General features: G+C 44.2%; 2 protein-coding genes across 9 annotated transcripts in view; one reads left to right on the top strand and one right to left on the bottom strand.

Moving 5' to 3' along the window:
* The first annotated feature begins 178 nt into the window (after positions 1–178).
* Positions 179–26,769, top strand: TELO2 (telomere maintenance 2). The gene is made up of 21 exons (XM_014252393.2): positions 179–513; positions 951–1,228; positions 1,792–1,860; positions 3,032–3,179; positions 9,118–9,220; positions 9,985–10,053; positions 10,910–11,051; positions 12,317–12,453; positions 13,178–13,266; positions 14,489–14,599; positions 15,254–15,339; positions 15,473–15,570; positions 16,488–16,604; positions 17,550–17,621; positions 18,143–18,313; positions 19,020–19,111; positions 19,964–20,063; positions 20,559–20,623; positions 21,221–21,336; positions 24,308–24,418; positions 26,639–26,769. Exons 1-20 carry the CDS (start codon positions 179–181, stop codon positions 24,409–24,411), a joined length of 2,502 nt encoding a protein of 833 aa, XP_014107868.2. The 3' UTR covers positions 24,412–24,418; positions 26,639–26,769.
* Positions 24,409–26,770, bottom strand: part of IFT140 (intraflagellar transport 140) — a 91,164-nt gene continuing 88,802 nt past the window's right edge. For all 8 annotated transcript variants that reach the window (XM_088063814.1, XM_088063811.1, XM_088063812.1 and 5 more), the window contains one exon: positions 24,409–26,255. In XM_088063814.1, coding sequence (XP_087919940.1) covers positions 26,055–26,255 — 201 coding nt within the window. In that variant the 3' untranslated portion in view covers positions 24,409–26,054. The remainder of the gene's footprint in view (positions 26,256–26,770) is intronic.

Genomic DNA, 26,770 nt, shown 5'->3' with positions numbered 1-26,770 from the left:
TCATTGGCTCGCGCCGCTCATTGGCTCGCGCCGCTCATTGGCTCGCGCCGCTCATTGGCTCGCGCCGCTCATTGGCTCGCGCCGCTCATTGGCTCGCGCCGCTCATTGGCTCGCGCCGCTCATTGGCTGGCGCGCATGTCAGGCGGAAGTGGGGGTGTTGCGCGGTCCCCTCAGTGCTATGGCGGCGGTAGCGGCGCAGCCGGAACTCGCTCTGGATCCGAGGCTGGAGCCCGTCCTGCGGGATGCCATGGCGGCTCTGGGCCGGGCCAGGGCCGGGGCCGGGGCCGAGGCCGGGCTGGCGGCAGCGCTGGGCGCGGTGCGCGCCGCTCTGGCGGCGGCGGGCGGCCCAGCCGCCCTCGGGGAGCGAGAGCGGGCGCTGTTCGGCGCCTTCCTGCGCAGCCTGGCCCGGGCGCCTGGCGCGGCGCGGCCCGAGGACGTGTGGCAGCGCTGCTTTCTGGAGGGCCCGCCCGGCCTTGTCCTCTGCGTCTTGCTGGAGACCCTTGGCTCTGCAGGGTCAGTCCGCATCCCCGGGGCAGGCAGACGGGCGGAGATCCGCAGCGTTGATGGGCTGGGGTTCCCCAGGGCTGGTCTCGGCGGGCAGCAGGGATATCTGGGGGTGCCTTTCTTCTGGGCCGAAGTGCGCTGGGGGACAGAGATGTGGGTGAGCGCAGGTAGCCCTTGCCTCGCCTTGAAATGCATTCAGACTCCACGCGATACTGTCCTGCTGAGTCACAGTTTTCAGTCATGGTTGTTGAAGGTCCTGAGTGTTTGGTGCTGTGGAAGCTGCAGATAAAAATAAATTAAAATCACTTTAATTCGATTTTTTATTTAATCCCGTGTAACAGAGCAGAGGCGTTTCAGTGGTAATACCACAACAGAAAAGCAATAGCATGCAAATCTTATTTTTGCCATTTAAAAGAGGGAAGAACTTAACAGTTATTTTCTTCCAGCGCTGGTCTTGACCTGAGAGAGGTAGTTGGTGTCCTGGAGCGGTTCCTGCAGGAGGGCCGGGTGTCAGCATTACTGTGGGAGGTCTGTCAGCAGCAGGCACGGCCAGGCTGCCCAGAGCTGCAGGATGTCCTGATCAACAAGATTGTGTGTTTACCTGAGCATGTGAGCAATAAACTCCAGGGGAAGAATCCACCAGTGTTCTTCCCACAGAACTACTTCCCTCTCCTGGGCGATGCAGTTCTCCAGGTGCTAGAGAAGATCTCTGACTCTTTGCGGGGTAAGGCTGCAAGGATGACTGTACTGTAGGGTTGCGTTTTATGAAGAAGTATTTTGTGCATGGACCCCATGGCTGCTGCTTGAAATACAGATGATTAGTGTTGCAGAGCCTCACATTTGTCCTTCAGGTTATCCTAAAAGTGTAAAGTCCCAGGAATGAGGGAGGGAGCTGATGCCTTTTGGAATCCACTGAAAGCAGGAATCCTCCAAGCAATTAAATGGCATCATCTGTTGCTAAAGCTTAGTTGTGGCCACTTGGTGTGTGCTGAAGGAATTGTTTGGGAGATATGAGTAGTACTGAATCAACCAGTGGCATTGCTACCAGTGCCATTGCATTAAAGTGGGACTGAGCTGCTTTAGCCTTCTGCCTATCACTGTAACTAATACTGAGTGCTAGTTTGTGCCTGAAGATAGATAGTGGAGGGAGGAAGAGATGATGCTTGAAGAGAAAAAGTTAATGTGTTTTCAGAATTCAGCACTTGTGGAAGTCTGTACCTCCTCCTGAAGGTTAATTGGAGGATGCTGGTGCCACACTTGTTTAAGCTCATGTCTGTTTTATCCCAGGTGGCTTGGACTGCTCCATCTCTTTTGTTTCTCATGTCCTGGGGAAGGTGTGCATTCATGGAAGGCAAAGTGAGTGTTTTACTATGCTCTTTTAGAGAGAGGGGAAGTGTTTTAGTATATTAGCATGGGAGGATGACTCTGATGATGATCAATGGGAGGGAGTGGGAGACCAACGAGTTAATTTGGAGCTGTTCTGACTTGGACTGCACAGGCTGCCCTCTGCTCTCTGAGGCTACTCAGCTGCATCTGGTAGATGTTGGTGTTTTTCTGCAAGTTTATATGAATGGCACCTATTCTCTCAAAAACTGATGGAGAGAACATCCTCATCAGGATGAGATTAAGGGTGGGCAGATTCTCATTCTGCTATTTGAAGTATGACTATTAAATGTTTTTTAGTGCTTTTCATGTCTGAAAGTGTTGTGAATACCAGTGTAAGTCCCTGCCCACATGCAGTAACCCTCTTGTGGGGACAGCCCAGGTCTGGTTTTGCTTAAAACTTCAAAGCCACTGAATGTAGTAGTTAACAGGGCTGGGGAAGAAGAAGAAGGAAGATTTTCTGGCTCTTTACTGTGATGAGGAATTCTGGCCAGTTCCTTAGGCTGTTTAGTGTGGTTCTTACCAGTCAGTTCCCCAGTTCTTACTTGAGCATGAACGAAGAAGAGCAACAGAGCTGGGGAAGGGTCTGAAGCACAAGTCTGATGAGGAGCAGATGAGGGGCTCAGCCTGGAGAAAAGAAGTCTCGGTGGGACCTTCTCATTCCACAGCTCCCTGACAGGGGGGTGCTACCAGGTGGGGGTCAGGCTCTGCTCCCAGGGAACAAGGGACAGGACAAGAGGAAATGGCCTCAAACTGTGCCAGGGAGATTTAGATTAGACATTTAGGAAAACTTCTTTGTGGAAAGGATGGTCAGGCATTGGAAAGGCTGCCCAGGGTAGTGGTGGAGTCACTAAATCTGTGGAGGGATTTAAAAGCCAGTGGATGTGGCATTTGGGGACATGATTTAGTGTTAGCCTTGGCAGTGCTGCATTATAGTTGGGCTCGATGGTCTTAGAGAGCTTTTCCAACCTAAATGATTCCATTATTCTAGTTGTATTTCTGCTGCAGGAGCAATTTAGAACTGCAAACTGTACGTTGTATTTTTTTCATGCTGTGAAGATCTTGAAATTCTCAGGTCAGTCTCAAATGCCATTGTACCACTCCTGCCCATCTGGGGTATTTACTGTTTTCTCTTGTGCTTCAGAGGAAATTCTGGGAGTTTTGGTGCCCCGCCTGACAGACCTCACCAAATCAGACTGCATCTGGCAGAGGATATGCTGGCGGTTGGTGGAATGTGTGCCAGACCGCTGGATGGAAGCAGTGGTCCTTGGTTTTGTGCAGAGAGCACCTGGGTAAGAACTCTGCTTTCTCCCTGATTCACAGCGAAGGTGGGAATTGTCACAAATACATGCAGAATCGGTCTCTGAAAGGTGCTGTGTTTGTGTAGGTAATTTTTTACACTGCCATTTCCTAAAAGGCTCAAGGGATAATGTAGTTGGTTGTTGTCTCTTAGGGAGAACCTGCACCATTTCTTAAGAATCAACATCATGAAATGCAGTGGAATTGTTGAAAGACCCCCGAGCTATTCATCAGTCTTCACAGAAGTAATTGTGAATGCCGTTTATTTCTATCTTTAGCACACCTTTTATAGGGTTCTACAGGGTCTGCGGGCAGAGCAAGCTACTATTGGCTAACACACACAGGTTTACATTCTTATCCTTGTACACAGGAACATTGTTTTACTTTCTACAGGCAAGTTTCAAGGATTTTAGCCTTTAATATTGGGACTTATCCCAGAGGCTGGTTTGTGCAGACAGACCTTTACCAATATATAAAAATACAGCAACAATTCCCCCTTTCTCTTTTTGCACAAACCAGGCTTTGGATAAGATAACACACAAGTTAGACTGTCATCTCAATTAACATTATAAGTAAAGTCCGTCCCCCTTCTAGCACAAGAGACCTTAACCATCCAGTGATGCCCCAGCTGGCAAACCAACTTCCAATGGGGTCACCATCTTCTTTCAGGGCATGTAACCCATCCTGTAGCTGTTGCAGTTGCTTATGGATGGAAGCTGAATGATCAGTAAGATCCAAGCAGCACATGCCTTCAAATTCCTCACAACCATGTCCTTGTGCTAAGAGCAAAAAGTCAATTGCAGCTCGATTTCATAATACTGCATGATGTACACTACTCACATCGGCTGAAAGCTCACTTAACATCTTGGATGTTAAGTTCAATCCTTCCTTAGTCTAGCAAGCGAGCCTTTTTAGAGTTGCTAGGCCTTAATTCATTCAGGCTTCGCTTTGACTGTTCGATGTTTTTCATTTTGCTAGTTACATTGAACAATTGATGTAAACTTGGGTGGAACAAAGTTAGTTTCCCAAGATAACAGGGTCCTCTGTGGATTAGCAGGAATCTAATTCCATGCTCTATCTCCACAGATGAGGAAGATGGAACTAGGTAATCGCTTTGGTAATTGTCCTGTGAGATTGCACCACAAATAAAAGCTTTACTTTCAATGGTAGTAACAAGATCAGCTATAGGGTTGACTGCAGCTCAGTGCCGCATTACTTTGTTAGAATGACTTTTTGTCGGGGGTTCAAACATTATCCATCCACCTGAGGTATTGGTGGAACTTAACAAATCTAATTCTTCTGAGGGTTGTAATATTGAGAACTTTGGTAATTTTTGCTTGCCAACAGGCTTCAAGTTGTCTTAATGTGAAGCCAACAGTGTGATTGCACTCTTGCAACATTGCCAATTGATTCAGTTGAGTCTCATTACTAATTAAACCTTTAAATGCTGGAGGATCCCATTCAGGGACTCCCATGAGACAGGTGCAAAAAGGATCTCCAGGTGTGGCTAGGCTCAAACACATTGACCTTTGGCCAGTTCAGTGTGCCACAGTGACTCATATGTTCTGTCACTTTTGGATATTAGTTAGCAGACAGTTGGTCAGGACTATACACAACACAATTACCATAAGCAGTTTGTTCCATGTAAATGACATCATATTTGCAAACTCACAGCTAAAACTTTAATGTTAAATGAACTTTCAAAGATGCTTACACTAGCTCTTGAAGGGGGAATACTTATACTTTAAACTAACATAACAATTACTACACAGGCTAAACTCTTTATCTTAAACTGTTGTCTAACTACTTTTAACACACGTGCTCTGGTATATATGTAGTCTAAGCGTGAAAGCAATTTGCTGAAAGGGTAAACACACAACTACAATTTGCTTTATATACAGTTAAATGGAGTCTCTACACTTCTTAGATCTTCTACAGAATTTCTCTAACACGATTCAGTCCTGGAACGTTCACTGCTCCCATGATGTCAGCTGGCAGTTGATCGATGACTGAAGGCTTTGATGTTCAAGTTGTTCTTCAGATCCTTCTAAATCTTAAAACAAAGGATACCTGAAAAATTGGTAGAGACACAACATCATAATAACAACATAAAATTTCTGTTGGCAACTGTCTGTATAGTGTTCAGACACAACTGTGTCCTGACAGGTCCACTTCTGATCCATGTCTGGAGTACCAAGGCTGTGTGATGACATCTCTGTTCACTGGATCTCGTGTGTTCAGAGGCAGACAGTCTGGTCAGATGGACAGGTGACCTTTTTGAACCTGCCAACAAAACACAGACACTTCTCTCCTTGAAGTTAATGAATTACACTAATCAAATGCTTTTAGGGCATCAATTTCCCCTGTTTTCTTAAAAAAAAATAAAATGAGATGTACTTCTGTTATAAACATCAACATCAACACAAAACCATATACACAATTAATAAGGACTTATACCAGTTAAAAATCAATTAAATCATAAACATTATTAATGACATATGTAATATAAAACTACTATTAATTACTAAAACACTGCACCAGCATCCCATAGTTAGCAAACAAACAGAAACAAAAAAAAAATCAGTGAAGGATTGGGTAATCATCTCCGGAAATGATTCTCCAAGCTCACTTCAAAATTGATCCAGCTGTCATATTAATAGGGTCAAATTGCTGAGTCAAAAAGTGACTCAGATACTGATTTGGTACAGAAAACATCTGGATCCGCTGGCAAACATTCTGTCCAGGTAAAGTCAAGGCTTGGCCAGGGCCTGGCTTTAAACTGGAAAGATGCCTCTTAACTAATTTCTAAAACAAGGTTCTCAATAGTAGCAGCTATGAGATGCTCACAGCACAGCAAACTGTTAAAATGCATTTGCACAAAGCAAATGATCAGGAGCCTTAGGTACCAGACCAATTAAACCATGCAGCAGTTGGTTTAATCTGAAGCCTCTCCCATGGCAGCTGATCTTCAACAATGATACATCTTCTTAAAATTCTGGAAACACTGAAAAATAAGAAAGCTATAACAAACCAAAACTGCAGAGATTGCAACAACCAATAGAACTCCCAGTGAAGTCAAAGGTGTCACAGACTGCATTCACCTCCATCCACAAACAGGTGTTCACCAGTGTTCCATCACTGCTGTTTCAGTTGTGGCTATCTTCATTTCTCTAGAAAAATAACTATACTTTGCAGTTTAAACAAGTGTCTCCAATAAAACATAAAACAATTTATATTAAACAATATTTTAACCTAACAATAATTACTTATGACAAAAGGAAATAACAAACTTAACCTCAAAAGAATATCTAAGTTAGAAAACTTAACTTAAAAACATTCAAGCCTAAACATTATAAAACTCGACTATCCTTAATTCTATTAACACTTAATCTATGTTAAATGAAAACATAACTTAATCTTATTCTGTTACTACAAAAAGGCAGCTAAAAGTTTGATATATACCTTTCAAACACAATATAATAATAACATGGATTCACTATAAAGATTATAAAAATGTAACAAATCCATCACAATTCTATGTCATCTAACTTTAAGAATAACCCACAATAACTGCAAATGTTACTAAAAATACTTATTCATAACAGGAATTTGTCTAGTATATGTTTAAATTGGTTAGGATTTTAAAGTGCAATTTTTCTAGAGAAAAACCACAACAACATGGGATTTGGCGAGCTGCCATCCAGCTTTTGTAGCACTTTTCAGAAGCATCAAGTCCAATTTTTAAACTAAAATCCAAAATCCAAATTGGTGTATATGCAGTTATATGTGTTTTATATAACAAAAGGACTCACATTAAAATTACCTTATTAAAATTGTGGAAAAAACAAGCAAATGGATAGTATATACTTTAACTTAACTTTGTCTTGTACAGTAAAGTTCTCTTAACTAATTATTTTTTTTTTAAACCATAAATCTCTTCTGTAGATAACATTAATTGGAAGGTTTTCCTAGAAGCTGTAAATCACACCATATTTTAACCTTAAGTTCTAAAACCCAATTATTGCGAGGCAACTTCTGTTAAACACTTTTAACACTTTTTCTCTCTTTTTTTTTTTTTTCTTTTTTTTTTTTTTTCTTTTTCTTTCCCTTTCAAAGACTCACAATAATTTCTCCACTAACACTCTAAAAACTGCAATTGCATAAACTCATAATTACTTAAAACACAAACTTAACTCTACAATGGTATATAAAAACATTTTGAAAACCAAATAAATCATGACTTTTGAACAAACTAGGTACAATCCCAATGCTTCTTCTTAGAGAGGGAGCGGGGGTGGGGGTGTTTGACTGCCCCCCCCCCCTCCCCCGCTGCTGCTCTCTGCTGCTCTTATCTTTCTTCACATTCTCTACATACTCTCGCAGAGGGGAAAAATGGAGAGAAAGAAAAAAAACCTCACAAAGTTAACTTTAACAAAAGCAGTTTTTTCTCTCAATCTCTCTTGTTGTTTGCAGATAGAGGAAAAGGGGCACGATTTTACAAAAGCAGGCGATGTTACACGAAAAGTCTCTCACGGCCAGGTGCTAACAGCGGCGATCATTGCAGCTTATCAGCGTGGCCTTGGAACTTTTCTTGCGCTGCTTCTACCCCCAGGATGCCTTTGTTCTCTGCGCCCACCTCAGTGCTCCCCCATGTCCCCCTGGTTCGGGTGGAAACCAATCTAAATTTGGCTTCTTTTCTTCCAGGGTGGTAAAGAGGGAACTTAAATAAGATTGTAATGCTAAAAGTGACTCCAAAAATGAAGCAAATATTTCTGGATGTATCACATCCTGCCATAACTGAACAGATTCTCTTCCTTGTTTCAGCGTTCACTGTGGAACTTTTTTTTCTCATTATTTTCTTCTCTTTGACTCTCTCTCCCTCTCTCCATGGGCAGCATAGATAGGAGATAGCTTGCCCAGCAGTGGGAGGTAAAGGCATCTGCCGCTGTGACGCAGGTAGAATTACGGGGCTCACAGCCTCAGCATATCTCGCTTTTCTGATTTTAAGGTATTAATTACAATCTGCCAAGTTCGACTGAGAGACACAGTGTCCTTGCTCTTTTCCGTGATTGCCGTTTCCCATATCAGAACCGATATATCAGTCCATTCTTGCACCGCAAAAAGCAGTGTGGGCACTGCAAATGCCCATGACAATTAGCCCATATAATGAGCATATCCAGGTCCTTTTCCTGGGCTGCTTCACCTCGTTTAACGAGGATGCAGAGAAGCAGTTTATCTGCCGCCGCAAATTCCACATCCATGCTGACGGCAACCCGCAAGGGGGAAGGTTGCGACCCTTCTACCACGCCCTTGCCTGCCTGGGCCCCCCCCAGCAGCCTGAATTTCCACGTCCTACCGCACCGCGTCTCACCGCGCTCAGGCTGCCTATCCGGTGCCGATCCAAGCCCGCGACGTCTAATGCCCAGATCCACTCCGCTGACTCCAAAGCCCCTCTGCCCGCAGGGGTGTCCTTGGTCAGAGCGCCAGATGTTGAAAGACCCCCGAGCTATTCATCAGTCTTCACAGAAGTAATTGTGAATGCTGTTTATTTCTATCTTTAGCACACCTTTTATAGGGTTCTACAGGGTCTGCGGGCAGAGCAAGCTACTATTGGCTAACACACACAAGTTTACATTCTTATCCTTGTACACAGGAACATTGTTTTACTTTCTACAGGCAAGTTTCAAGGATTTTAGCCTTTAATATTGGGACTTATCCCAGAGGCTGGTTTGTGCAGACAGACCTTTACCAATATATAAAAATACAGCAACATGGAATAACAAGTGAAAGCTTTCTTTGCCATTACTGGCTCACTATCTGAATTTAGAGGTATTCTAGAGACTTGGTTGCAAATAGCTGCTCTCAGATTTTCTTATGATTAGTTGCAGCATGACAGCATGGATTCCTGATCTTTTGTTGTTGTCTTGTTAGGGCAGATGTCTTGTCCAGATTGCTGGGGAACCTGGTTGTGAAGAACAAGAAGGCTCAGTTTGTGGTGACACAGAAGATGCTGCTCTTGCAGTATGGTCACACGGTGAGGACTCTGGGGAACAGCAGTGTGGTAGTGTCAGCTTTTCCCTGGTGCCAGTGCGGTTTTTAGCTGAGTTCTTACTTTCCTGACTAAGGTTTAACTCTTCATTCCAAAATGAACCCTCAGTCTCACCACATTTGTGCAGCTGTTCACTGACAATAGAGTGTAACAGAGAGGGAGTGGTGAACAGTAGCTTTGAAATCATGGGATTCATGTGCTCTCTCAGGGTTAATGGTGATTAGCAGAATTACTGTACACCTTTGGAACCAAGCAATAATTTTCACAGAGTTTCAGAATTCTGGGGAGCTGAAGGCATTCAGTTATTTTAGAATCTGAAAGAGGAGGTTGAAACAGCCAGGATCCACCCTCACGTGGATAAAAATTAGATCAAAGACATGAGATAAGGACTGTTTGGTTTCTTCCTGTGCACCTAAGTTTGTCACAGGATGTTAGGAACTGTACTGTGGCTTGTGATGCTGTTGTGATAGATGTTCTTTAGACTTCATGAGTTCTGTTTGCCTGGGACTGTGTTAGTTTTGTTGGTAAAATACTGTACTCTATTTCTGTCATGGTTTTCCATGTATTTCATCAGCTACAGCGTATGTGTGCTTGCTTCTTTTTAAAAATCTGTTTATTTTTCTGTCTCTGAATGTTGTCAACCAGTCCCTCAGAATGAAGTTTAATGTAGTAAATAAAAACAGACACTTGTCACTGCTGGATGACAGCTTTATGTACAGTTGAAGCAGGAGTTGTGGTTTTCCTTGCAGACAGAAGTGCTGCAGAACCTCCTTGGCTACCTGTCCCTGGACGGCCTCCGGCGCACGTTGTTGCTCAGAGTAAGGTTCACTGAGTTGCTGATGAGGTGTCTGATGGGGAACATTCTTCGCTGTGTGTGTCTAGGGGTGCACAATTTTGGTGCTTCTCTCAGACTTTCTGATTGCTGTTCATGAGAGTGAGAGAAGCTCAGCCATATCACAAGTGAACTGTGATAAATGAATCAAAGTGTTCTGCACTTCTGGCATTAATTTTTCATATTTAATTTGTAAATTGTCTTCCAAGTAGCAAAACTAGTGAGGCTTGGGTTCTGACAGTTGTCCTATGTCCTCTGTACTTCTCAGCTTACTCAGTCATCCTGTTCATGTGGCTGGGCACATGGCAACAAGTTGGTGGAGAGTTGTTTGTTTACCAAGTGATTAATGTTTCATAATCTCCTTCATGCACATTTTCCTCAGTGGGGATGGCAGATATTTTTGCCTCTCCAAGTCAGCAGTGTGATGAGACTTCTACAAAACATGTATATCTGGAAATCCCTACCATTTTGTTAAATTACTATTTTTTCCACTGTTGACATATTCTAAAATGATCTGGAAGTACTGACAGTTATCTAAAATTGGACTAAACACAGATAAAACCTTATAATACCGTACTGTTTTTTGCTAATAATACATGTGTCTTTGCATATAATATTTATTAAGGAGAAATAAACATAGGTTTTAAATTAAAAAACCCATTATATTTAATAATATTTTAAATGAAAGTGTAGTTCTTGGGTGGCAAACACAGTACATTTTGGGCCCTGAAATACAAAATTTGTATTTTTTTTCTCTTTGGAGGGAGAATAAAAATGTGTTTAAAAAATTACCTCTGTATAGAAAAGATCCATTTCAGGCCAACCTGAGTTCTCTGATTTAGGTGCTGCAGGAGCTGTTGGAGACCTGGAGCAGCAGCAGTGCTGTGAAACACTCCCCAGCTGAGCAGCAGTTGTACATTAGCAAGGCCATCCTCATCTGCCTCTCCCACCTGAAGGAGCCTGAAATTGAGACCCACAGACAAGGTGAGGCTATGTGAGAAGAAGGGCTTAGATTTGTTTAGAAGAGAGTCTTACTATGGGTAGAAAAATACCTTGTTTTGATCTATGGATAAGTGGAATTTTCCAGTTTTCACCTTGGCAAATGGGGTAACCTGCTGGAATCTTCTTTAGCATTGATATGATAGAATTCTAAGTGCATAACTTTAACTTATGGAATTGAAGAAGGCCAATCTTTGCTTTAGGGTTCTTACCTGAGCAGTGGTTTAAAAACCCTGAAGTTTTGTCACAGGAAAACAAGGACTGACTCTAGGATTAGTGAGGGGAATGGTGTGATTTGTGATTCATAGGCTTACCCTTGGAGCATGGGTGCAGCTCCAGAGAGACAGGGAAGGTATCTGAGGGTAAAAAGCTGTTAGTTTGGTGTCTGACAGTCCATGAGCATTCCTTAGTGTGAAGTGAGCAGGTTAGGCACTGGCATGGACCTCCAGTTTTGTGCTCACACAATGCATAGCACACTGGGGTCCTGGCCTAACATCTCTGTTTCTGTTGCAATAAAAAAAAAAAATCTGTACAATGTCTAGAATTACTTGTGTGTGTATGTGTGTGTGTGTCTGTGACTTATGTGGGATGTGAAGGTTCACTTCAAGATTTGCTCATCTGTTTCAGTCTAGAATTAATTGTTCTTCAAGTGAATAAGTGATGTGATACGTATTACAGGTTCTGTAGTTTTACACTCAGTTTTTTGTCTGATAGCTGTTGAAAAGATAAGCTTTCTGAGATGAAGGAGCTCAGTCAAAGCCTTCCTGGTGAAGCTGGCAACCAGTATTCCCTAAGGGCTGAGAAATACTTGTGTTATCTGCCTGTTTGAACTTATCCAAAGTTAGGCAGATATCTGTCTCTATGTGATGTGTACTGGTCAGAACTTGTAAAGTACTCAAAACATGACATTTATTTAAGTGTCTCTGAAGCTCTCTAAAACCAAACTAAAGATTGACTTAACTTGTCATCCTTTTTTGTTTCAGTGAAAACCAAAATATTGCAGATTTAGAATATATTGTAATGTTTTGTTGACTTTGTACCCTGTGGAAGGATGTGGGTTTTCTGTGCTGGTACTGAAGGGCAGCACTGACACTGCGGGGAGGGAAGCCACAGTTCAGGGACCCTTTCTGTCCATTATTGGGTGGTGAGTGGGTAAAGCTGCCCTCAGGGAAGCACATAAAGATGAGTGTTTGTTTCTGCCACTGTTTCAGAATTTCAGACATGCACTGTTTGCTGGTTGTTTGTTTCAGAGCTTCTGACAAGCATGATGGAGGGTGTGAAATGCCGCTTGGACAGCAGTCTGCCGCAACAACGGCGTCTGGGCATGGTGGTGGCGGAGAGCATCAGCTTGAAAATAAACACTGAAGGGCCTGTCCTGAAATTTGAGGTGAAGGTTTCAGTGAAATTTATGACTGGTCTGCTGGGCTTAGAGGAAGTAAAAACTTTAAACCAGATGATCCAGATCATTATAGCACTTTTTTATCTGGAAATAAGGAGAGGCAGTCACACCTTCAAAAAGAGAGAATCTGTTTACAAAAAAAGCAATTGTATGTAATGGTCAGGTGGCTGAGAGTTACCTCAGGAGTGCAATCTGCCAGCAGAGGTTGGGGTAAACTTGGTAATTAAAGTTTATCTTATTGCGTGAGGGAATCAGAATCCGAGTTGTGGGAGCTGAGAGGGAGCTTCAAATGTAAAACAGTAGCGAGCATTCAGTCCCTGACATGGTGGGAAGACCTGTTCTGAGTTGGGAATTTCAAGACTGACATGGAGATGCTTGCTCTGCTGTTTCCAGTACAATTTATGTGACTTATCTGATTAAATCACATTAATTCTTTAAAAGCCTGCCACATTCCTCCTGTCACATTGCCATTTATTAAATATTTGAAAGATGGAAATAACATTCAGACAAGATGTCATCAGGTGCTACTCTTAAATATAAAAGGACAAAGATTACAGCTGCCTGCAGCTGTCAGCACAAGGACTGAAACAGGATTGGTGAGGGTTCATCTGGTCATGATTTAGTCCATGTGCAGTATAAGGGTAAAATGTTGAATGCTGGGCATATTTGCAGTAAGTAATAGAGTACAGCAACAGTTATTCTGAATGTCTAGTATGAAGAAGATGATGAAACAAGAGAATTGAAATCCCTTCTGGTGCAGACTCCATCATTCTGTAATGTCCCCAGCCTTCCAGATGATGAGTAAGTTATTGCTACTATTCATGCTGTCTTTTTGCTGTTCTCCATGCCTTTTCCCCTTTACACACAAGAACTATGTACAGTATTCAAGATGTTTTAGGTATTCTTAAGCATCGTAATACACTATCTTCTTACAGTGTGATTTAATTACATTCATAATTCAGTTGGTAGTGTGTATTAAAATTGCCTGTTGATAGCTGCATGTAGTGAAACTGTGGTGTAGGAGTCTTCTGTGACCTTGGGTAGAATCAAATGGGCATTTCTGTTTGCTTCTTGGAAATCTGGTATTTGTGCTGTATGCCCCCAGCCCCATTTACCTGTGACAATAATCTACTGTGTCTGTCTGTCACTCTAAAGACTGGCTCTTCAGTGCTCTTAACTTCCAGAGCATCTGCTGAGGCTCTTTGAAGCACTGTTTGATCAGCAGAGGAGTGAAGCACATTATGTTATTAGCAGATGAAGCTGTCCAGCATTCCAGGGAAGTACAAAAGATTTATTGCTCCCATTTTAGGGGCATGATCAGCATAGACAGCTTTTGAGAATCAGAGAGGTGAAAGGACAATGCCAAAGTCCACAGAAATAGGTAGAGACAAAAAAAATATTCTCAAGTACTTTATTCATCCTATGCAAGACCTAGCAATGGAAGTTCAAGGCCAGCTTGGAAGGGACCTTAAAGCCCATTCAATTTCACACCCTGCCATGGGCAGGGACGCCTTCTATTAAGACCAGGTTGTTCAAAGCCCTGTCGAACCTGGCCTTGAACTTCTAGGGATCCAGGGGCAGCCACAGCTTCTCTGGGCACCCTGTGCCAGACCCTCACCATTATCACAGGAAAGAATTTCTTTCTGCTATCTAATCTAAACCTACTTTCAGTTCAGTCTCATTCAGAGTTTCAAATCTGATGCAAGTCTCTGTGATCTGGTTATTGGAGTCTTTCCTTAGTAGTCCTAAGTATTATGCAGGGGAACACAGCAAATTAGCCAGTTTATTTTTTTTTAATCCATTACTCTTCTGTTAGCAGATTCTGCTTCTTTTCTCCCCTTACTCCATTCTCCTTCCCAGTACTTTATTCTTTGTGTCTGCCCAGCTGGGTGTGAAACTGCAGCAGGAGTAATTATCTGCTGTTCTATTTAGGCAGCAAGGGTTGGTAGGATGGTTGGTAGGGTAGTTTCTTCCTTGTAAGAACTATTACTGTATCCATTTTAAAATTTCTTGTTTCCCACAGCAGGAGTGAGAAAGCAGGTTCTGCACTGCCATTGGTACCAGAGAGTAATGAGAAATCCCATACAGCAGCCCCTGTGATGCCAAATGAGGAGTCAGACACTGAGTTTGACAGGTATGGGGCAAAAAAACAGGGAGGAAATGGAAAAAAAAAAAGCAGATGTGGGGGGAAAGGATCTGTCAGTAGTGCATTTCTGGGCAATTGTTGTGATTTCCGACCTTGTTCAGCTGAGTGGTTTGCAGCAGAGCAGGGCTTTGCATAGGAAATTACACTAGTCAATAAATTAGGCAATGCCTGTGTTATGTGCAGCCACTATATTTGTTCTGTTTGACTTAGATATATATTTCCTGGAAATTGTGGATGTATTTACCCATTTTAATAGTGAACCTGCTTTATTCTCTCACTATATGAAGAAATACATATATATATGTGTGTGTGTGTGTATATATATATGTATATATATATATATATATAAATCTATAATGAATCTCAGGAGTCAGTTTCTAGTCTCTTGGTCAGCTATCTCCTTCCTGTACTTGACCAGGAGGTCCAATTCCAGATTTGGTCACAGAACTATTCTTTCCCTAGAACTCCCAAGGATCCCTCTCAGGCCATGCTTCAGCAGTGCTGCTCAGTGATACAGTGACACAATCCTGGAGTAATGGGGTTATGGCAGTGTATGCGCTGTTTTTTCTTTGTGTGGCTGTCTGGGGAAACCAAGATCATCTGCACCCCATAAAATAACCCCTTCCTTTATTTCTTTTACAGTGATGATGACCTCATCCCTTATGACATGTGTGAGGATAAAGAGCTTAAAATTAAGGCTCCTGTGTATATCCGAGACTGTATTGAAGGTAGGAGAGTTTGGGCTGAATCTTAATTTGTTTCTTACTGATCTTGGGGAGAGTGAACTCTGTGTAGGAAGTTTGTATATGTACCCAAACACAGCCATTCTGTTAATAACTTTTGTTTGTCCTTTGATTTCAGTTCTGACTGGATCAAGAACTGAAGATGTGGATAAATGGGAAGCTACAGTCAAGGCCCTTGAGAGCTTGGTTCGGAAGAATCCAGCAGCAACAAGAGAGGTGAAGTATTATGATCTAGGTTACAAGAGGGCTGTAGTGCAGAGGGCGTGTTCTTTTGCTGTCATGAGAAGACTAAACATGCTGGTGGAACAGAAGGCCAGGCTAATGTGTAGCTGGGTTAGAGGTACACATTCACAAGCTTTCAACTTGGAAGTAGAAGGAGATAGTTGCCTTGAAGGTGAGGCTATAGAGCATGGTGGAACAGAGAAGCAGCAAAAGTGCAGGGGGCACCCTGCTGTCTCACAGCTCCAGTGCTCAAAATGAAAGATCCAACAAGTAGTGCTTGCCAGTGTGAGGAAGCTCCATGCTTTGTGCTGGGCAGGAAGAACACTAGAAATGCAGATGACAAAGCAGCCATTTTGGATTTGAAATTGAAATTCAATTTAATTGTTATTCCCCAATGAAAACAGAGGCAAAATCAAGCGAACTTTCCCTATTTGCTTGTAAAAGGATAATGTCTTGTGGAGGGAGTAACTGAATTGTACTGGTCAAGATGAAAAGCTCAGGGGAGAGGAACCTAGGACAAGGTGACTGCGAAGAGTGATCACCACTATCTGCTAGTGAACACTTGAAAGTGTCAGAGACAGCAGCTGAGAAAGAGAAAGCTGTGCTATTGTAGCCTTTAACCCACTGGTTACAGTGACAATTCATTCTGTGTCATGATGTCACTTCTCCAAAAAGCCCAAGTGAAATGTGGACAGAGAATTGGCAGATGGAGGATCTGTTCAGGGCTTTGAGAAATAAGTCTGATGGCGTTTGGCTTGGTGTGTTTTCTCTCCCTCCTAAGGAATAGACATGTTTCCTAAACAGAATACCCCCTTGTCTTTGTTTAAACATTAGAAGTAGTCCATAATTCCTATGAAGAAAAAACCCAAACACCATCAGGGTTTTGATACCTTTTTTCATATTTTGAGCAGGTTAGTGTGGAGCTGGCAAAAATCTTATTGCATCTGGAGGAAAAGACCTGCATTGAAGGCTTCGTGGAGCTCCGTCAAAGATCTCAAGTAGCTGTTTTAACCACAGACCCAATACCTGTGAGTTCCTCCTACTACTTTCCTTTTTCCAGTTGAGGCACAGGCAAATATTGAAGCAGCTGGAGTCTGTTTCTCATTTGACAGAGGGAGCTGTCAGTGTGGTAAAACAGATAGTTCAGGTCTAACAACATTTATGCTTCTGAAGAATCTGCAAGGAATGACTGAACCAGTAGGAAAAGGAAAACCATGTCAGACTGGAGGAACTGTTTGGAGGCTGTTGGTTTGAGTGTGCCTGACAAGGCAGATCAGATAAGGACTTGTACTGAAGGGTTTCACATAGAGGGAAGCTGAGGCAGAAAGGGCTTCTACAAAGACCTGACTGGTGACTGTAATCAAGGAATCACAAACTGGTTTGGGTGGGAAAGGATCTTTAAAGCCCATTTAATTCCAAGCCCCTGCCATGGCAGGGACACCTTCCACTGTCCCAGGTTGCTCAAAGCCCTGTCTAGCCTGGCCTTGGACATTTCTAGGGATCCAGGGGCAGCCACAGCTTCTCTAGGCACCCTGTGCCAAGACCTCCCCACCCTCACAGGGAACAATTCCTTCCTAATATCCAGTCTATCTCTGTCTGTATCTTCTGCCAGTTTATCACCTTTATTCTTCATGCTAACCAGGCCCCAGTAAAAAGCCTCCCTCTAATGCTCTTTAAGTACTGAAAGACCACAGTGAGGTCTCCTAGCTGCTGTAGTAGTTGTTTGGGTACCTCTGCATAGGAGAGAGAGAAGAATGACACAATCTTGTATGTCATTTAGTTCTTCTGGGGGAGAATCTAGAAGTGGAAGTGTCTGAATGTCCCATTTACACTGCATGTTTCTGCCCTTCTTTCTAAGGCTTGCTGTTACCTAACAGGAAGAAGAACCCGTGAAATTAAATGCTTTTAGAGTTAATGAAAAGGCTGTTTCTAGCCTGGGTCTCCGTTGATTGTACCCTAATTTTTCTGTACAGGTTGCAAAGTACCTGACCTCCCAGTTCTACTCTCTGAACTACAGTCTCCGTCAGCGCATGGACATCCTTGATGTGAGTGCTCTCACTTCCCACTTTCCTTCTGTCTGTTGCACTAGTGCTGAGGTGTAGTGGGATTATCTTTTATTCCTCATGGGAGAAGGCAGAGGCATGGGAATTTCTTACACTATTATTCGTGTCTGGCATTTTCCTCTTGTTCACCTTGCTACACTCCATCACACAGGGATCCCTCTCCACAGAATGCAGAGGATGTGTTGGGAATTTGCCTGGGAGAAGCCACTGTTTAATTTCACATCATCAGTCTGTTTTATCTTTCCTTTCTGAAGTACATCGATCAGTCTGTGACTGCTTCCACACTTTTGTCTGAAGAAGGAGCCACTGCTCTGTTTCAGTGACCAAGTGCTTGGTCAGTACCTCAGAGCCAAATGGCTGTTGGAGGTCAGTTTCCTGCTGTTCTTCACTCTAAAACTGTTGTGCCTTTCTGCCTTATTGCTCCTGTCAGTTTGGATGCAGGTGACACTGTTGTTCCCTAGGGATTACCCATTTTTAACTGAACCTCTCTCTGTTTTATCTAGGTATTGGTTTTGGCAGCTCAGGAACTGTCCTGTCCCAAGTTCCGTGGAAAGACCAAGCATTCTGGTGCCCAAAAGCCTTGTATCCAGCTCCTTCAGGGAAGTGACAGCTCTAAGGGCTGGAGAAGAGTTGTTGATGAGAGGATCAAAAACAAGACTCGGAGATTAGATAAGGTGAGGCCAGAAGCAAACTAATGTCAAATCCACCAAAAATAGGGACACTAGGAGTTGCTGTAAATTCTGTATGGAAAGAGCAAAATACCTGTGAAAGTAGACCCAATCCAAAGGAAAGTCAGATAAATATATATTTGAATTACAGAGTCTGAGTTTTTTGGTGCAGGGTACCAACTCCTATAGTCCTCTCCCTGCAGGGAGAGGAAGATAAACCTGAAATTCCTTACCTGGCTTTGAGGGATATTTGTTGTTCTGTGCTTGTTCTGAGCTTGTGTGGCCACTGCAGGGAGCTGTGACTGTGCCTCACAGATACCAGGGCCTCCATCAGACTAGCTGCCTCTGGACTACACTGTCTCAGTCTTCCTATTTTCCAGGGAGATAAATTGATGCCAGTTTTCTAATTTCCAGAATTTCCCTGTGGTTCAGCCTGGAGAGTTTGCCTTCCAAAACTCCTTTATCCCTTGCATGTCCTTGTTCCTTACATTTAACTGAGTAGTACTGAGGCATATTGTATTGAAATGTTTAGATGTGGAGAAGATCTGAAGTGGGAAGTGAACAAACCAGTTGGGAAACTGGTAGCCGTAGGTGTACAAGCAATGGTTGACAATGGGCTGGCTGCAAGGAATCTGTGGTCTTGATGGTATCCATCAAGTGGAAGAGCTGGGTGATGTATCTTGTGCCTAGATTTCATTTTTCTTTTGGACAGGGTCAGTGTCACGTGGAACTGGCTTCCCGCCCGAACGAGTTCAATTCTGTTGCTGGGTATTTCTTCTTCCCATTGATTCAGCACTTTGACAGGTGAGTGTGAACACCTTAGGATGTGGGATGTGGGCATGGTAACTGCCAGAGTGAACCTTTCTGCTTGTCCTGCTTGCCTCAGAGCAGTAGGCTACAGCCCAGGAGCTGTACAGGAGCCCAGTGACACCACATTGACATTTGGGTCCTTCACAAAGCTTGGGGAGGAGAGGGTTCTGGTCTCTTGGGCTTACCCTTTGAGGTCTTGTGGGGCAGGAGTATGTAGGACGCTGCAGAAGTGAAGATCCATCAGCAAGTAGACAGGCAAGTAATTCTGGCAGTACCACACCAGTTGTCTTAGCTGAGCCTCTTCTGTGGGAAATTCACACAAACCACAGAGCTCAGACTGCAATCATGAGCCAAAGTTAACTCTGCCTCAGGTTGGGCCTATAACCTGCACTGGTCTTTGTGGCCACAGGATAGGACACAAGACACAGTTTATTGTCAGTCCCTTAAATCTTTGCAAACCTAAGGAAGGCTGAGTAATCGGTTCCATCATAACCAAGATTACTGTAATACCAGTTGTAATGGTATGGCATTGGGGGCAGCTTTTGCCTATAGGTCTTTCTAAGTGAAGCTTGTTGGTAGAATGTGTGATACCTGCTATATGAGTATACAAGTAGAGGATCTTGCTCTGCGAGATACTGGTCTGGGAAAAAAAGGTGAGAGCAAACAACTCTCATCTCTTTTAACCTGGTAGTGCCTGTTATTATAGGGATTATAATGTTACAGTGACTGTTGTTGTAGGGATTCAGGCTTTTGGGGACAATTCCTCCTGCATAACTTCCTGACTGTTCCGAAGAGGCACTGATCAGCCTTCTCACTGCTCCACAACTCTGTGTCTTGCACTTGCAGGCCTTTAACAACATTTGATCTTCTGGGGGAAGATCACTTAGTCCTTGGAAGACTGGCCCACACTTTAGCAATCCTGATGTACTTGGCTGTCAACACTGTGGTAAGGAAGGGCAGAGAGTAGGGGTGACTTCCAGCCTGGGAACTTGAGGTGCCTTCTGAAACATCTGTGTACTTCAGGGCCTGATGCACTAAGACTGGCAGCAAGTTGGAGTTGAATGGGCTGAGAAGTTGTGAAATGGGCTGGGAAGAATTGTCAGAAAAGAGACATGGGATTCAAGCCACCCTGTACTACCTTTTGCTTGTTGTCAACTTTGGGGGGTTGTGCACATTATTTCTCTTTACTGCCAGAATTTCCCCATCTGTAAAATAAATTCAGTTGTAGCACTGATGTTAACCTTTGTTCAAGCACTTGGACAATGCTCCCAGGCACATGATGGGATTGTTGGGGTGTCTTGTGCAGGGCCGGAGTTGGATTCATGACCCTTGTGGGTCCTTTCCAGCTCAGGACTGCTCATTTAATGAGCAGTATGTCTCAAGGCCCAGCTCTACAGGGCAACGTGGATGGTGTTCAGTGGTGCACAATCCTCTTTTACAGGCAGTGACAGCAATGGGAAAGGCACTGCTGGAGTTTGTTTGGGCGCTGCGTTTCCACACGGACTCGTGAGTTACTGTAGTTCTGTGCTCTCATTTTTAAAGATCAGCTGTGAACCAGCCTCCAGGCGTGGTTTGTCTTTGTTCAAGATGAGCATCTGGCTCAGTGTCAGTGACTTAATGCATTTACTTTGTGTTTTCCTCTAGCTGTGTGTTCTTATGATTGAGTTTAATGCCAGCCCAACATATGAACTTGGCTGGTGTCTTCTAATGCGGCAGTACAGCCATTACCTATAGAAAGGTCGACAAATTTCCTGACCACCTGTCTATGTGATAGTTGCATCTGTTTACTCAGGGAGCTCAGAAAACTTTAGATTAAATTCCAACATTCAGTCTTGGAAAGGAATTAAGACATGTAGCCAAAAGTCTGTAAACATCCAGTTTCTCTTGCTCTCAGATGTGTCCAAGACTCTGAATTGTGCTAGACGCCTGTGCACAGCATGGCAGGGGCTCTGTATGTGGGGCACACTGCAAGATTACACCCCTAAGCAGCAGGAATATGGCAAAAGTCATCATGTCATTTGAAACTGGAGAGCCCCTGAGGTGAGGAAATCAATGCAGAGCATAAAGCTGCAGGCTCTTAACCAGTTCAGTCCTTCTCTACAGGTATGTGCGCCAGGGCCTTTTGTCCTGTATCTCCTCCCTGCTCCTCAGCGTCCCTACAGAACGGATTCTGGCAGACATGACAGAGGAGCTGTTGGAGACTCAGTCCTGGCTGGGAGGTAAGACATGGTGGGGTACATCAGTGCTTTTCTGGTTAGTGGTGCAGTCTTTGTGCAACACCTCTTTAATTGTGAGGGCAGCAGTGATGTCCTGGCATTGTGCTACAGAGATCTGCATGATCAGCAAGTAGAGCACCATGCGTGCTGTAGGGATGCAGCACTGGGGTACCTGAGACATAAGCCAAGAACTGGGTATGGCATTACACACTGTGACTGTCCTCACAGGCCACCCAGAAAAATCCCCAAAGATAATCTATGCCCCCTTTCTCTGTCTGAGCAGCCACCCACCCACCTCATGAAGCTGCAGGAAGTGTTGTCACGTTGTTTGTTACACCCAGGCAGTGATTTTGGCCAGCAGTAACACACAAAGCTTGTATGGCTTGTTCACAGCATGTGTTCATGAGGGAGGTGTTGTTAGAGCTAAAAACAGGAGGAAGAGGAGCATGGCCTAGTCTCTAGTTTGCTATTGTCAGTGGAAAGAAAAAGCTACAAAATACAGCAAATCACTTTGAATGCCATACCCAGCACACCTTATGCCAACATAAGCTGTGTCTGTGGGTTCTGGCAGGCTGGAGCTGCACAGATCAGGCTCAGGTACTGCACTGAGCTGGAGGGAAAACAACTAATGCTGAAGCCTTCACTGTGTTCTGAGGGCAATTCTTGTGATTCTCTGGTCTGATTTCCTTCACCATTCTCACTCTCAGTGAGTCGCTTCCCACAGGGAGCAAGCAGGAAGCAACACTGACCCTGCTGGCCTCTGATCCTGGCAGGTTGGGGTGCTCTGTGCCCTTTGAAAGGAAGAGAGCTGCCATGTCGGGCCAAAGACTTCACTTTTCCCATGACATGATGTGCTCTCAGGAATTTGCTTGTTTCTGCATTTAACACTGCTGTTACCAAGTGAAGCCTTTCAGGAATGTATTTCCAGCATGAGGGTTTGCGTAGTCTGTTTCTAATAAGTTATTTTGGGGAGGAAGGAGGAGGATGACCAAGATAGTAGAATCTTCTCATGCTTGTAGGTAGTGTAATAGCTGTCTTTTCATCTAGTGCTTTTGCATGAAAGCTGCATGGTTATTCCTGTGGAAATGAGAGCAGGGTAAAATAACTGTTGTGGGTATACCAGAGAAAGGAAAACTGCTGTATGAGTAGTTCAGAAGCCTTAAAGAAATCAGCTTCACGTATGGTTGAGTGCAATTTAAAGGGCTTCTAGAGCTGCTTCCTGAAACACACCAGCTTCTTGGGCTGTGCCTTTGCTATTTATTGCAAGGCTGTTGGGGAAACAGTTGCACAGGGGAGGTACTGAGCCCTTCCTGCTGCTCCAACAGGTCATCTGGCACTAGAGACCTGCTTCTGTGACTGAATCACAGGTCTGAGCTCATGGACTTGGCTGTTGCTTCATGACTCTTCCAGATAAGATTTGCAAGAGGTGTCATGTATTAGCTGTGCTGTAGCTGGGAATGACAAACTGTCCTGCATGGGAGCCTTGACTACTATGCCTTTTAGCCACTCTGGGTTTCAGCTTAAAGCATCTGTATTTCTTCTGCCATGGCCAAAGCACAGTGATGAACAGTGAGATAGGAGATGTTAACATGAAGTGCTCAGTAGAAATCCACAGACCTCTTTCAGTTCATTGTTACATCAGGACCTCTGCAAACTGCTGTAGTGTGTCCTGTGATTGACTGTTGGCCATTCAACCTGTTGGCTGCAGCCCTGGCACTGTCTGCTTACTGGATGCTTTGGGACATATTAGCTACAGAGAAAGGCGAGAATCCACTTTGGAGTTGTCCATCATTGCCCTTAGTTGCCATGCTGGACTTGCTGTTGAGCAGCCTGATACTTCCCAGGGGAGGGAGGGAGTACCTAAACACTTCTAGGAAATGGTCCCTTTGATTCCTCAGCAGCTGCCTTTGAGGGAATTCCCCATCCCTTGCAAGTGCTGTGCAGCTATGTCATGGGTAAGTGTGGTTTGTGTTAGGACCAACAGGACACTGGTGCCTTGTGCCTCCCATGCAGTGCCAGCAGCGCCAAATCCATGCTCATGGAATGAAAACAGCACCAACAGCACTCTGAGCTTTTGAGCTTGTTCCAATCTGCCTTGTAACCTCCCTTTTTGCCTTCTGCAGAGGGAGTATGGAAGCACTAGGGTGCAGCTCTCCCTGCACTATAAATAGCCCTGCTTCAGTGACATGAGTCATGTATTTGGGCTGACAGTGCTGGGCTCCTAGCACACTGCTCGTGCGTACAGGATATCCTCACACAGGCTCCCTGCTCTTCCAGGCTCCCCTGCTCAGACATCCTGCATGCATCCTGGTTGTTACTTTGCAGGCCCATTAAGGGCCCCTGGAATAACAGCTGCTGGGAACAGCCTCACACTCCCCTTATGTGCTGTGGGAAGTGTGGAACTCATTTATCAGAAGACTGGTCTCTGAGAGTGAAGAATATGCTGAATCTTGAGGTCTGTCTCCTCCTTTCCCCATTGGAATGACATCATGACCCCAAATTCAGGAAGGAGCACTGACCATTTTAGATTGCAGGAATGGCAGAGTGGAGACTTAAGACTTTGGACAAAGTGTATTTCTAGCTGCAGACTTCATTCACACTTGTAGCTCACCTGTACAAAGCTTTTGTGTAGGTCAGGGTGACAAGTACAAATTCTGGCATGGAAATAATCCCATGGGATCCAAGGTCAGACAGTTTCTATAGTGTTTCAAACCAACTGACTGTTTGTTTCTCATAGAAGACTGGAGCACTACCCCATGTGGCAGTCAGGACTTGGCTGAAATCATGCTGCTCTACATGACCAAGTTCATGCATCTCTGCCTTCTGGCTTAATGCAGTTCCTGCAAGTGCTGATGTCTAGCCCAGCTGTAGGTGCAAACACTGTTGTTTAGTTCTGTGATTGTCAGTAAAACAGTGAGAAGTGTTAAGGGCACTTTTTCCCATTTTCCAATAACAGTGGCTGTTTATTTTGCAGATGTGATGGAGAAAGACCCTGATGGGGACTGCAGAAGGCTGGCCCTGCAGAACTTGCTGCTAATGGAGAACCTGAAAAAGAAACTTGAAGTTGTTCCTTCCTAGCTGAAAGGTGACAAAAATGACCTTTACCTTGTGCTCTTTACAGCTGGATGTTGTTGGGCACTGCTAGGGCCTCTTCAGCAGTCACCTGGCTGGAGGAGAGGAAGAAGGGGGAAGGGTGCTGAGCTGTAAGCCAGTGAGACTGACTTGACATCTGGACTTTGTAGCGGAGGCCAATTGAGTGAGCTCTGGGTATCCGGTACAGCGTGTACAGATGCAGGAAGGTAGGCGAGTGCTGCCATCCTCCCGCACCCCCACCCCCCACCCCAGCTATTTATAACCTTGGCAGGTCTGAGCACTTGGCTAAAAATACAGGGGAGATTTCACAGAGCCTTCTTGTCAGAAAAACAGGAGGGCTGGGGAGGGCCACTATGACTTGCTCCTTACAAAGGCTCCCACATTCCTGTGCAGCTGGAGTTTGTGGGACCAGCTGTTGGTCTGCTGCTGGAAAAGGTGTATGGCATGGTGTATGGCAATGTTGATTCCATGGTGTATGGAATGGCAATGCTGATGGTATGCAAGCACTGGATAACTACACTGAAGTGCTGAAAGTGTGCCAAACTTTAAAGGCCTGAGCTAGAGCTGGGCTGTGGTTAAGAAGGAATAAGACAGGGAATTTTTTTTTGTATAGTCTTAGTACAGCAGTTCCTACTAAAGAATAAATTATTTTCAGATTTTGACCTTAAAATCTCCCCAACCTTTCTTCCCTGAAAGCAATTTAGAAACTTCATGTTCACCCCAAGTTTTGAAGCAAGTCGCAAAACATGAAGAAAAATCATTCTAAGTGTAAGGGCTGGTTGGTAAGAAACATGACCTGATAACTACCACTTGGCAGGGTGACAGGCAGAGAGGTGACCAGAACCTTGGTTGTTACATTGAGCTTCACTTTTCTCAGTCCTGCTTGTGCCAGGGAAGAAATTGGCCTCCAAAAATGTGACTAGTACAGAGTGGCTTGATGAACTGGTGTTTGGAGAAGGAGCTTCGCAGTAAGAGAGAAGCTTCACTCTCTCAGAGTGACCCAGCTCGAGCAGGGTTGGACGAGGGGACATCCAGGTGTTCTGTGACTTCCAACCCAGGTGTTCTGTGACTCTGAGGTTTACCCCAGATGTCTGTAAGTGGTTGCTCAACCCCACATGACCCTCTGATGTATTTAAACACAGAAGCTTTTGTTGGGGAACCTCTGCCTTCAGCCTGCAGGAGTAGGTAGTTTGACTTTTAACCAAGCTCCTACCCATATGATATAGGGATTGTTTTCAGAAGGTCTCAATTCTAGGGAATCAAAGATCTGCACCATACAGATCAGAGTTGTACTTGAAAGGCAACTCACAATTTCCACCTCAAGTTATGCAGTTCTTCTGTACTGAGAAAAAACTGATGCAGTTCTTACTGTTTTTTTCTGCCTCAAATTTATTAAAATACTAAACCAGCTTTCTAACAGGATATACACGTGAATCACTGTATGCTGTGCTTGAGAGAACATATTAGCTCTAATACTGTTGCTTGTACAGTCAAGCAGGAAAAATAAATTCTTGGTAATAACCAAAAAGCTGTGTGGCAACAGCATATGACTGATCTGAGCCCCCTAATGAGGATGGAATAAATGAGCTGTCAATAAAGTCAGCTTTGCATTTGGTAAGTGCTCATTGTCAGGGGTCCTCCACTTCATCAGCCACTTCTTCCTCCTCCTTGTTGTCTGTGCTACCATGGCCAGTGTGTGTTGGGGACAGGGCTTGGCTCATGGGAATGCCAGCTCCTTGGTGCACGGTCTCCATGGTCTGTGGGGACACATAGTAGCTCAGATTTGAGGCTGGAATTCTCTTCTGCATCTCTTCCAGGTAGCGATAAGCCTAAAGGAATGCAGAGATCACTGTCAGAGGGCACAGTGCTACAGGGGTCCCAGTAAATGATTTCTTGTGCTTTGCACACTAAAAGTGAAGTTCATCGGTACAGCTGGAGAAACTCTCACTTGGCTCCTCATTGGAGCAGCAGGCACTGGACTGTTCAGGGGGTGTGTGACACCTGTCCTGAAGGAGCAATTCACTATTTCCTCAAATAACTGCCATTTTAGTTTTCTTCTTTGGCCAGGTGGCAAATGCAGTGTGGTGGCATTGCTGAGGCACACACCCAGACAGACCCTCTGTTCTCATTAAATCACTGGGAATGCTTAAGAATCTAGCACCATTTATGCTCTGTGTCCTGTGAGCTTTCCTTTTCTCTATTCCTCCCATAGAATGAAAAATATGGATAAAGTTTCTGAGCTGTGCCTCACCCTGCTGCACATTTAGGCTTCTACCATCTTCCTGCGTGAGAGCCACACTCCACCAAGCTGCACAGATGGACAATATGGATTCTGTAGGTTAGA

Source organism: Pseudopodoces humilis, chromosome 18, assembly GCF_049639895.1.
Source record: "Pseudopodoces humilis isolate 2021_Gansu_Grassland_sample_001 chromosome 18, ASM4963989v1, whole genome shotgun sequence".
Lineage (NCBI taxonomy): Eukaryota > Metazoa > Chordata > Aves > Passeriformes > Paridae > Pseudopodoces > Pseudopodoces humilis.
Note: the sequence above shows the minus strand (reverse complement) of the source record. Positions and strands in the feature narration are given on the sequence as shown.